Source organism: Nesoenas mayeri (assembly GCF_963082525.1).
Source record: "Nesoenas mayeri genome assembly, chromosome: 20".
In the NCBI taxonomy this organism is placed as follows: Eukaryota; Metazoa; Chordata; class Aves; order Columbiformes; family Columbidae; genus Nesoenas; species Nesoenas mayeri.
In genome coordinates, this window is record NC_137569.1 from 3,547,718 (window position 1) to 3,559,432 (window position 11,715).

The window sequence follows — 11,715 nt, forward strand, 5'->3', positions numbered from 1 at the left end:
CTCTCCCCCCCCCCCCCACCCCGAACAAAAAATACTGCCCAACAATACCCCACCCCATCTTACAACTGACTCCCCGTAAATATCGCCCCGTTTTAAACTTTCCAACCGCCCAAATCTCTCCCACTCATCGACTCACGTCTCCGGCCCTGAACGCTGTTCGTGAGAAGCTCTGTCGCACTCCACAGCAACCCAAATCTGCTGCGTGACGCAGCCCCGCCCGTATTTATGCGATTTCTGACAGACAGGCCACGCCCCTCTAAAACGCGCGTGTCCATCCGCCTCACAAAGTAGTCCCATGTAGAAGACCACCGGTGTGAAAAATATTTACCTTTCTCCCGCTCCAATCGCTCTTCCGGGGACAAGGGGGTCCTGGAGTCTTAGTGTGGGACCTCAGACCCTTAAAAAATCTGGAAATTTCTGGGGGCGCGGATGGATCTGGAGGTGCGGTGAAGCGGTTAGTGGCAAGACCTGGAAGTTCGGTATTGATTGGTGCAGCAGTAAGAACGGCGGGTGTTGATTGGGTGATCCGCAGTAAAGATACAGAAGAGCGGGGCTGGGCGGCTGTAGGGAAAGCTCTGGAAGATTCGGGTACTGCTCGGCGCTGATTGGTGCACGGTGAGGTCAGCGCTGTTGCTAGGGGGGAGCCGCCTTGCAGGGGCAGATTTCGGCTGCGCGCATGCGTACTTGTGCTGCTGCGTGGGGTGAGGGCGCCCGGAGCCCCGCGATGGAGACGGGGCTGCGTGTGGGGCCCTTTTCCAGCCCCAGCCAATGCTCCTGGAAGAGCGTGGCGTGAACAGTGGGGAAAAGAGCGCCGGAGAAAGACGGGTTACCCTTCCTGCCAGCTTTTTGTTGGCCCCCAGAGACACCAGCACATCCGGCCGAGCCTAGGGGAAGCGTTTATGGCTGAGCCTGGAACAGTCTGTAGGGCTGGTCCTGGGGTGTGGGGCTGTGCGGAAAATATGGGAAGAGTGTGCATTGGAAAAGCTGGGGGAAAAAAGCATTAGTTAGAAATTCATCAAGTGTTGGTGACTCCTGGTGCGTCATGCATGGCGCAGGCGGAACGTGCCCCTCGTCAGGCACCCATTTCCTGAGCAGCCCTTTGCACCAATTTCGGCTGGCGGACAACTTAATGCTTTAATGTGAGGTTGCAGAACAAGCCCTGTGATGAAATGCTGACATTTGTAATTCAAATGGCTGTTTACTTGCCTTCAGGAAGCTTTAATCAAGGTATGGCACAGCTTCCTCCTGTGAACTGATGTGGAAATGTGCTTTGTGTTAATTAAGCTTGATTACACCTTTCAGACTGGCTCTCAGCTCGTTTTATGTTGTATCTGGAGTACACAATCTAGGAAGGTTTTTATGTGGTAGTGTTCTATCTGCTGCTAACCCCTCCAGTGCAGCCAGATGAACTTGCTGTTAAGGAGCACACCCATGAACAGCAGGATTCAGTACCCAGCTACTCTGTTTTCCCCTTTAAAAAACAAACAAACAAAAACCACAACAACTAAACCCTTTTGCTTTCCTTTCTCCTAATAGGCCATGTGTTTGCGAGCACCTCCTGGCTTACAGCAGAAAGGAAATAAATCATACCAACAATAATTCACAATGTAGAAGCAGTAAGAGAAGAAAAGGGTAACTGGAAAGTTCCAAAACAGCCCCATGGCAACAACCAACTTTGGAAATATTATTTGGCTGCCTAAATTTAGGACAAAAGGCAAGTTTAGGCAATATCACATTCGTTTTCTTTATGCTGCCAATTTTGCTCAGTGTTTCCAGTAGGTTCGTTTTGTTTGCTTGGTGCCAGGGTGACTAAATGTTTGCTCCAAGGCCGTACAGCCCAGGCACTGTTGCAGGAACCAAACAATACCACGGAGTCCTAGGAGGAAGGGCACCAGTAATTAATATTTACATATGTGAAAGGCCATGTCTGCTGAACTGGAAATTAACCACAGGCTAATCTAGAGACCAGCCTGTATGTGAGCACATCAGACTTGTATTAAAGATTTTATTGTGCGTGTCTTTGTTTTGTTAATGTCCCTCTAGACTGAGAAGGGGAAATGTCTTTTTTTTTTCTTTTTCCTTTCTGTGTAAACCAGAAAACACAGGAGTTCTCACTAGTTTTTTTCTAAGTATGACTAAATCCCATGACTAATCTGCGTTCACTATTGTTGTTTGGTTTCTTTTTAAGTATTCAAAGCAACAGGTCAGAATAAAGTCCCAACAAGATGGGTCTGCCATGGGTAGTTCTTTAAATACCTTTTTAATGATGACTGCTGAAAACTTCATTGTTCAGGCAAATGACGTTACCCAAAGCAAGGACAGGACATGACTGCTGACATCGAATGCAGACTCTATTTTAAAAACAATTATGGATTAAATTAATCAATTCCATGTAAAAAGCCTCATTATTTTCCTCAGTTATCCCTCTATCAAAAGAGATAAACAAAACAGTTTGGCTTTGTGCACACAACTCCAGGGCCTAACAGAATTAAACTAATCTCCATAGCCTGTGGGCAAGGTACTCTGCAGAGGCCACCATTAGCATTTTGCAGCGTCCACTGATTGGATTAATTTAATTGTCCTAACTGTTAATCTATGACAGCCATCTACATGCCTGTACAGATCCCACCTCTTTTGTTTTGGGGGCTTGGTGGTGGGCTAAATACAGAGAGCTGCTTAAATAACCTATTTTCCTGTCCCTTGGCTCTCTCTGTGTAGTAAACTCATGCCCTGAATGTTACACATTTGATATGTGCATCAATTCTTTATACTATTTCAACGATAATTATTGTCAAGTTGAAAAGTACTTCTTTTGAAAGTCAGAATGCAGTGTCTATATATTGTGGGCCAGATTCTGTGATTGTCACACATGATGTGTACAGAGCAATCTCCTAAGCTGGAGGTGATGGCCTTGTGATTTAATTTTACTGAATTTCAGCTTTAGCTCAGAATTTCTTTAGAAAATAATTTAGTACTGAATTTGATACAAAGGAGATCCGTTCATTCCGAAATGGTGTGGTAACTATGCTGTGGTTGTACAAAGCATATGTAGTTAACACACATCCTGCTCTTCCTCCAGAAGCTCTTGGTGAATCAGAATCATCAAGCAGCTGACTGTGAACTGTGTATAAATAAATGCAAAGCTGAAAAAGCAGAAATCTCTATCGTGTGACTTGCCTGACTGCACAGGTGGCTCCAGCCTTTGCCAGGGCACGGGGCCTGCGGTCGGGAACGTGTGTTTCTTTCCAAGTGGTTTCAGAAGTGGGTCACTGGGCAGTAGTACAAAGCAACCTACTTTCAGAAGAGAAGAATCCGGGATCAAAGAAATGTTTCCAACGAATCTTTACATTCTAAAACACAATCTGGGTCTGTTTTTGAATGTAAACTCATGCCCTAGCAACAGCGTATCATTTCTACGTGACCAATGTCAAATGAAACAATCTGTTTATCTTGGGTTACAAGGGTTTAAGTTGGGACAGCCAGTCAGGCCATTTGAGTATGTGCAGCAAGTTCAGTTCTGTTCCTTTGTTCAGATAAAAATAGGGCTACTTGCCACAGGGAAATAACAATGTATATATTCCTATCTCATAATATTACTCATACCTGCTTTAGGTCACTCTGTGTATGACACAGGATAATTATATTTATCTATTTACAATTGTGGAGATAAATATTTTCTCTCCAATCCTGTAACCCTGCAATAAGGCCCAGTGTTTGCTGAAGTTCCAGCCATAAGACAAACAGAGCTGTGGCATGTTATTGCTTGTCCTTGTACTGCCAAGCTCAGGGGTTACAAAAATAGTGAGTCACAATTCAAAGTACTGTGAGACTGACTGTGATGAGATTAGCGAAAAAAAGACAACCGAGTTTTGTTTTTTAAAACTTATGCTAAAGATACCTTAAATAAACAAAGCTTAGAATAAGGTACCAACTTCAGGAGCTGAAAGCTTAAGAAGTAGATACCCAGATTTGTAGTAAAAAGGGGAAAATGAGCAATACTCATTGTCTCGTTTGTTTAAAGCGTATTTTGACTTCCCAGGACACATGCGATACAGCTTTAAGATCTGTGCTGCCACAATAGCAAGTCTTTCTCTGTAGGTGTCAATGACCCAGAGGAACATGTGGCAATTCCCGGTGCTTATGATGTAAGGAGACTTCTAAAGGGCATCTTATAAAGACACCATCAGCCTAAAATCACAGGGTTGTGTCTGCATGTTATGCCAGTGAAAGCAACAATTAATAACTAGGTCTATTCTAAAAATTACTTGTCTGCATATTTCCAGTGTGCCTCCTGCCTGGGAGTCTCCTGGATCTGATCCAAGCTGCACTGCAGCGCAGGAGCTCCCTTTGTTCCCCTTCTCGCTGCCTCTGAGCCCCTTTAGCACGCGGATTCTGGGCTGAGGATTTTCAGCAGGATAGCAAAGCAGCACCTTGAAAAACAGAAAGAAGAAATAAATCCTAAACCACTGTTAATCATTATTAATATGATTCAACAGAAGCTGTCTAACAGCGAACAAAACCAAATACTGTCAAGGCCATTCGGAACAGCCTTTGTCCATTGGCCCCGGGGTGATATCTCTGTAGTTTGTCTTCAGATCCAGCTCGGATCCCATGATGGTGAGGAGAATGTCTAGAATGCTTCCCCTCCACAACAGTAAGACCAAAATCCAAGCACTGATGTTTTTCACCCTAGCACAACTATGTAAACTACCTCAATTCTTTTATAGTGGACTGTTAGCTATTACACTGCTTCTAGTTCCCTGCTTATTAGATGAAAAGTATCCACAGTTCCTAATTCTCTTTAACCCACAAACATGGAGCTGCTTTTGCGATGAAAATGCCCTTACAGACTCAATGTGGGCTGCAAGCCAGGCCTGCAGGGCTGAGTCATTGTTACACAAGCAGAGCTGAGATGGCACAGAAAAACACCTTTGTACTTTAACATTAAAACACGTCAGCTGTTGAACTTTGAATATCACAAGACACATAAGAGAACATACAGTAATTTACTGGACTTTTCCTCTCGTCCATCCCATCTTTCTGAATAATTCTTCCCTCTCCATTTTGTCTCAGAAGCTCCAGAGCACATTCTTCACCAAGCTATTGGCTTCTACTAAAGTTTGGCAAACATTGCATCAGATTTGGAAGTAATGTACCAGTGAAAGCTGTTAACTCTTCAGGCGCTGGGAAACGCCTGCCGCCCAGGTACACTGACAATACAGTAAGAAACCACTGAAATTCAGGGCTTGCAAATCAGAGTACCAGTGAAATTTATCATCAGCCAGAGATCCACAATAAAGCTCTTGAATTAGTTATTTCTGTGAGACCCAGTTTTGGGCTTTAAGAGTCCTATGTAATAAAATATGAAACAAATGGAAAAGGAGGAAAAATTTCTTTACGACAGCCTTCCAAAACAAAACTGCATTTTGTTCTTCCATTTTTATCTTCCAGTTCTTCATCCTGAAGTGTCACAGGGAAGCAGAATTTAGCTTCTCAAAACGCCATCTACATTTAAAATATGCTGAACTAATTGTGGAGGGGCACAGAGAGTGACAGATGTGCAGATATTACGCGGACTGCATACTCGCTCCAGTTTTCTCCCTGGAATTGCTTTTTCAGAGTGTACAGTGTCTCCTGTCCTGTGGAGAGGAGGTCATTTGTTTGAAGGGATCACTAACAAGCTCCTAAAATATGCTCTGGCTTTCAGTTTAGTGCAGTTCAGTGTTTTTATCAGAGCGTGGAGGCTGAAACCTGCAGCTGCTGCCGGCCATGCGCTCCACTGGAGGCAAATGGACCCACACTGCAAACTGCACGGGCTCAATTTCAGCTCGTGGTCTCCAGTTTTACCTCAATGACTCTTCCTCCCAAAATACAAGGTGACTAACATGAAATGTAGCGTGACTAAAGGTCTGGGAGTGGCTCAGATCAGGAGCTACAGATGAACATGTTGGCATGGGCCAGAATTCATCACGTATGGTGTTTTAAATGGTTCCATTAGGATGAGTAACCAGCACAAAGGTTCACATGAGGAGTAACAGGAAACGTAACTCAGCGCCCTTTCCGATGAGGTGCTGAGCCACAGGATTGTTATGGAGGTTCTGGTATGTGCCGCCTCAAGAGGCGACCTACATGCTGTAGCTGCATGTTTTTAAAGCTGTTTTCCAGAGCAGAGGGTGCTGATGGCTGTTTCATCACTGTCCAGTTGCTTTCCTCTATTCCTGGCTGAGACATGACATTTTGGTGCCTCTTATACCCCAGAACAGACTGGCAGCTCACTTGTTTACATCCTTCTCTGTTTCCCTTCTTGAAAACAGCAGGACATTAAGTCCTGTTGAAAATACAAACTCTTGATTGTAACTCAAAATAAATTTCCAGTCCTGCAACACTGGACATAAAGATACAAAGATTCATCTTTAGAGTTATTTTTCCCCCCCCAACCAAATGTGACTTGGACACCTACAGGTTTTGAACTTCTCTCCTGCATTGAATAGTTTTACTTGAGAAACAGCATTGTATTTCAGATGTTCAGGAATAACCTTTTCCAATATATTTACCACTAGAGGAATGTATTCACATTTTCCTAAGGTGGTTTGTTGTTCTTGTTTTGGTTGGTTGGTGGGTTTTGTTATTTTAAGATATGTACTATCTTGATTGTTGTCTCTTTTAGGACCTTGGTGACAGAATTTGTGAAAAGTTGTCTAGAGGGAATCACGTTAGAAGCCATTCTCTGCAAGGCTGCCACAATGATTTCAGGCTTCAGGAAGATCTAAATACACTTCCAAAGGTGCGACCCATACACCACAGGATTGTTAAACAGCAGCCTTGTTTCTAAATGAGAGGGGGTGCATAGCAGAGATATGAAACCATATAATTTTAATGGCACCTCAGGTCAGCAAAGCACCTTGATGTTGTGAATATGTGTGGCACCATATCCTTATAATTAAGAAAAAACCTCATGCTTGTGGATAACCATCATTTTTACCATTACAAGGCGTTTTACAAGCTGGAGGCGAGTCTGCTTTTCTTTGGGGCAAAACGGCTCCAGCATGAATTCACAGAATCCCAGAATGTCAGGGATTGGAAGGGACCTCAAAAGCTCATCCAGTGTAATCCCCCCATGGAGCAGGAACACCCAGATGAGGTTACACAGGAAGGTGTCCAGGCGGGTTGGAATGTCTGCAGAGAAGGAGACTCCACAACCCCCCTGGGCAGCCTGGGCCAGTGTCTGTCACCCTCACTGGGAAGAAGTTTCTTCTCAAATTTAAGTGGATCCTCCTGTGTTCCAGTTTGAACCTGTTGCCCTTTGTCCTACCATTGCTTATCACCGAGAAGAGCCTGGGTCCATCCTTGTGACACTCCCCCTTTCCATATTGATCACCATGGATGAGGTCACCCCTCAGTCTCCTCTTGTCCAGCTCCAGAGCCCCAGCTCCCTCAGCCTTTCCTCACACGGGAGATGCTCCACTCCCTTCAGCATCTTTGTTGCCCTGCGCTGGACTCTCTCCAGCAGTTCCCTGTCCTGCTGGAACTGAGGGGCCACAACTGGACACAATATTCCAGGTGTGGTCTCTCCAGGGCAGAGCAGAGGGGCAGGAGAACCTCTCTGACCTACTGACCACCCCCTTCTAATCCACCCCAGGTACCATTGGCTTCCTGGCCACAAGGGCCCAGTGCTGGCTCATGGTCATCCTGCTGTCCCCAGGACCCCCAGGTCCCTTTCCCCTGCGCTGCTCTCCAACAGGTCATTCCTCAACTGATACTGGAACCTGGGGTTGTTCCTACCCAGATACAAGACTCTACACTTGCCCTTGTTATATTTCATTAAATTTTCCCTGCCCAACTCTCAGCCTGCCCAGGTCTCTGGATGGCAGCACAGCTTCCAGTGTCAGCCACTCCTCCCAGTTTGGTGTCACCAGCAAGCTTGCTGACAGTGCACTCTATTCCCTCATCCAAGTCGTTGATAAATATATTGAGTAATACCGGTCCCACTGGCCGCGATTTCCAGTGTGCGGGCTCAGAGAGTTCCCGGCCCCGCTGCCCGCCCCGGCCCGCGCTCCCGCTGCGCCACCGCAGCGCCCCCTGGCGGGCGCGGCGCGGCAGCGCTCGGCGGCGCATGGGGCGAGCCAGGACGGGCAGCGCGCGGCGGTCCCGGCCGGGCAGCGCGGCCGCCACCGCCCCCGCGGGCGGGAACCGGCGGGGCCGCGGGAAGGCGGCGGGGGGACCCTCAGGTGGAGCCTCGGCCGGGCCGCGGGCGCAGGAACAGCCGCCCGGCCCCGGAGCGTTCGATCTGGGGGCGCAGAGCGGGCGCTGGGCCGCCTTCCAGGAGCGGCACCGGCTGAGCTGCGAGGAGGCGGCGCGGCTGCTGCTGGACGCGTAGTGAGTAACGGGGACCGGGCGGGCGGCTCTGCCCGCAGCCCCGGGCTGAGCCACCCACCCTGCCCGGCGGCTCCTTCCGCCTCTCGGCAGCATTTGCACAGCGATAAACACGGGTTTCTGCAGAGCTGCAGAGACGGGGGAGGGGGCGGCGCGTCCCCCGCACGCACCACGGAGAAAGTGGCTTTTTATGCCAAAGCTTCCTGTGGTTTAGGGCTTTCCCACCAAAAATGCCCTTGGGACAGCGTGCGGGATCAGCGAGGCTAAGCTTCTCAGTCTCTACCCATTTCCTGTGCTTGCTCTTTCCAGAGCACAGCACATCACCGCTGGGCTGCGATCAGTAGTTGTACGGGAGTGAAAATCTGAAAGGAAAAGGTTTTTCCTTTGCATTTTGCGTTTGACCGAGCGCAGTGACTCCGTCCAGTTGCTCTGGGGGTGTCTTAGGGGAGAGGGGGAAGCACAAGCTCAGAAATTCCTAGATCATTAAGTTCCTCTGCAATGACAATACAAACCAAAACACATTTCAAAATTATGTAGAATCCACTTAGCTCTGCTTTTAAATTGAGGAATATTAGTAGTGCTGGAGCAGTTGTGGGAAAACTGTGGGAAACTGAGCTCCCAGTTCCAAGAGGGTTGTGGAGTGATAATCCCACTCGTTTCTGTGTGCGGCCCGCGCTGGGGCCTGGGGCACCATTCTGACCTGCGCTGGGGCAGAGAAGTTCATGTTTTGTGTTGCATGTGGAGTGTACTTTACTTGAACTGTTGCTCTTCTTTGTTTTTTTACCATTTTAATTAAACCAGAAGAGCATTTGCTGTAGAGGACAAAAACCATTCTGTCCCTCACTCTGGCAGGTAAAAATACATTTGAGTGGATACATTTTCTTGCTCAAAGCAGAACTGAATAATATAGTATATAGCCTTACTGCTTTCTTGGCCAAAAAAAAAGGTACAATCACTAAACCTCTCTCTCATTTCTCTTTCCAGTGAGTACAGAGGTTTGGTCAAGCACACAGGAGGCTGTCACTGCGGAGCCGTCCGCTTTGAGGTCTGGGCTTCAGCAGATCTTCATGTTTTTAACTGCAAGTGAGCAGTGTTTATTTTGTTTTTATTCCTTATTTGAATTGATAAATATGAGCTCATATTCTTTTCCAATCAATACCTTAGAGCTAGAAGAAGATGACACAAGTGCAGAACATCTGTTCCAGTGGGTATAGCCCTAATTATGTCCTGATCCAATATGGGATCAGTGCTGGCGATTTCAGGTGCTGCTTCTTTGGGCAGGACTTCAGGTCTCACATCCATGCTAACACAGAACGTGTCACGAGAGATCTAACGAGTACAGGAGCTCAGCCATCTGGTTTATGTTTCCTCTAAGTGCAGTGTGCCCAAAGCACATCAGTCCTTTCTTGGTCTTCTAATGTGACCCTTACATCTCTGACCACATGTGCTTCAAACTGCAACAGTGTCTGATGTCAACAGTGATCCACCTTTGCCTGGAACTAGTTTGCTTCTAGCTCATGGGTAAACTTCTGAACCTTACTTTCTTGTTTGCAAAGTTGGTGAAGTCTGGTCTGAAAGATTAAATGGATTTTTCCGGACTAGAGTTTGTCCTTGTTATGTCTGTCGCAAGTTGTATATGTGAAGAAAACATGGCATATAATGTTTGGTGTATGAGAACACCTTATGGGTGAAGCTGTGTGGGGTCAGGCTGTTCCATGGGTGTGCTCAGCCAAACACTACTGATATCACAAGTCCACTTTTGCCGCTTACCTCTGTGCTGCTAATCAGGAGCCATTTTAGCTGTCAGTGGAATTTCTGTTGTCAAGAGGTCCATGCTAGATCTGATTGCTGTATTACGGCTTGTCCGCTGCTTCTACAGAGCTCTGCTTTTTCTTTCACAGTTGCAGCATTTGCACAAAGAAACAGAACAGACACTTCATTGTCCCAGCGTCACGTTTCAAGCTGCTGAAGGTAGAGTAAGAATGCAGTAAGAGCATAGCCAGGAACATGAGCAGTGTAACCCACTGTTATCTTCAAAGATGCAAGTGGCAGCCAGTTTTCTATACTAAGTTTGTCTATGTCTGGCTGGGGGAAATGGCTGAATTTTATGCTGTTGGGTGTGTTAGTGCATCTTGACTGTTATGGACACGTATATACAAAGCACAGGAGTTCAGACAAGGAGTATGAATGCAGAACTCTGTATCTCAAGTAAAAACACAAAGGTGGTATTTTAAATTTTACATTTCTTAGCTCCAGGCCCACAGAAAGTAATTAGTACATCTGTTTATGTGGAAAACTTACATTGCTTTTCATTTCCTTAGGGTGCTGATAATTTGACAACATACACCTTCAACACACATCGTGCCCAGCACACATTCTGCAAGACCTGTGGTGTACAGAGCTTTTATACTCCTCGTTCTAATCCAGATGGTTATGGTAGGTAGAAAAGGTAACCAAAACTAACCACCAAGCAGACCTTGGATAAAGACTCCACTGGCTGCTAACATGACAGCAGTGACAGCATGTGTCTTAAGAGTTTGTTCCTAAAGTGCTAAACATCTGGACCTGTAGCTCCTCAGTGTTACCTATGACCTGTGGGCCCATGACAGGTTCCTCACTGGAGCGCCTCAGCCTTACAGCAACAGCTGGGCTGAGCTTTTCCCATCCCGAGGTGCCCCATCCACAGAGCAGTGCAGGCATCTCCCACACTTCAGCTGTGAAAAGCAGGTTTCTGTGTGCCCTGTCTCTCTCTAGGAATAGCTCCCCATTGTCTGGATGACGGCACCGTGCAGAGCATCGTCACCGAGGACATCAATGGCAAGGAGTGGGAGAAGGCGGTGAAGGAGCACAAGAGCATCAGAGACATGTCAAAACCCTGACACAGCCTCCAGCACCTGACCATGGAGCACTGCTGGGGAACTTAGGCTGGGCTTTCCTGGGTGAGCGCTGGCAAAATCAATCTCTACAGCTATTGTTATCTGTTCTCTATTTCTTAAATAAATCTTTCTATGCCACCTGTGCTGTTCGTTTATGACTTTTTTCCAAACTACCTCTGTTCCATAAACCACCTCAGGGGTGCTATTTCCATACTTTGGCCTTAGCTTTGCTAAAGTTTAAAGCACAATAAACAGAGCAAAGTACAAGAAAAAAATCTAATCTTTGCTTCCCTGTGTTTCAAATCTGGTTTATAGAAATGTCCTATATAAGATAATCTCTCGCTTAGGAGATAATACTAACTTCCGCAGTTTTTTCTCCATTGACTTCAATAAATTGATGATGGATTTAAAGGGGATCTGAAAGAGCTTAGCAGCCTCAAGTTCAGTAAAGCATTTGCCCAGGTGC

General features: G+C 46.5%; 2 protein-coding genes across 3 annotated transcripts in view; one reads left to right on the top strand and one right to left on the bottom strand.

Annotated features, from left to right (window-relative positions):
• The window catches only part of UBB (ubiquitin B), a 2,507-nt gene extending 2,049 nt beyond the window's left edge, over positions 1 to 458 (bottom strand). The window contains exon 1 of one of the 2 annotated variants that reach the window (XM_080357146.1): positions 329 to 458. The gene's annotated coding sequence lies outside the window, so the exon portion shown is untranslated. Of the gene's footprint in view, positions 1 to 136; positions 256 to 328 lie in introns of those variants that run through there. The other variant, XM_080357145.1, reaches the window with a different exon arrangement.
• Positions 459 to 8,113: 7,655 nt separating this feature from the next.
• Positions 8,114 to 11,333, top strand: CENPV (centromere protein V; the record flags this gene model as incomplete). The annotated part of the gene is made up of 5 exons (XM_080357147.1): positions 8,114 to 8,376; positions 9,358 to 9,456; positions 10,275 to 10,344; positions 10,695 to 10,809; positions 11,128 to 11,333. 5 exons carry the CDS (start codon positions 8,114 to 8,116, stop codon positions 11,250 to 11,252), a joined length of 672 nt encoding a protein of 223 aa, XP_080213273.1. The 3' UTR covers positions 11,253 to 11,333.
• Between the last annotated feature and the right edge of the window lie 382 nt (positions 11,334 to 11,715).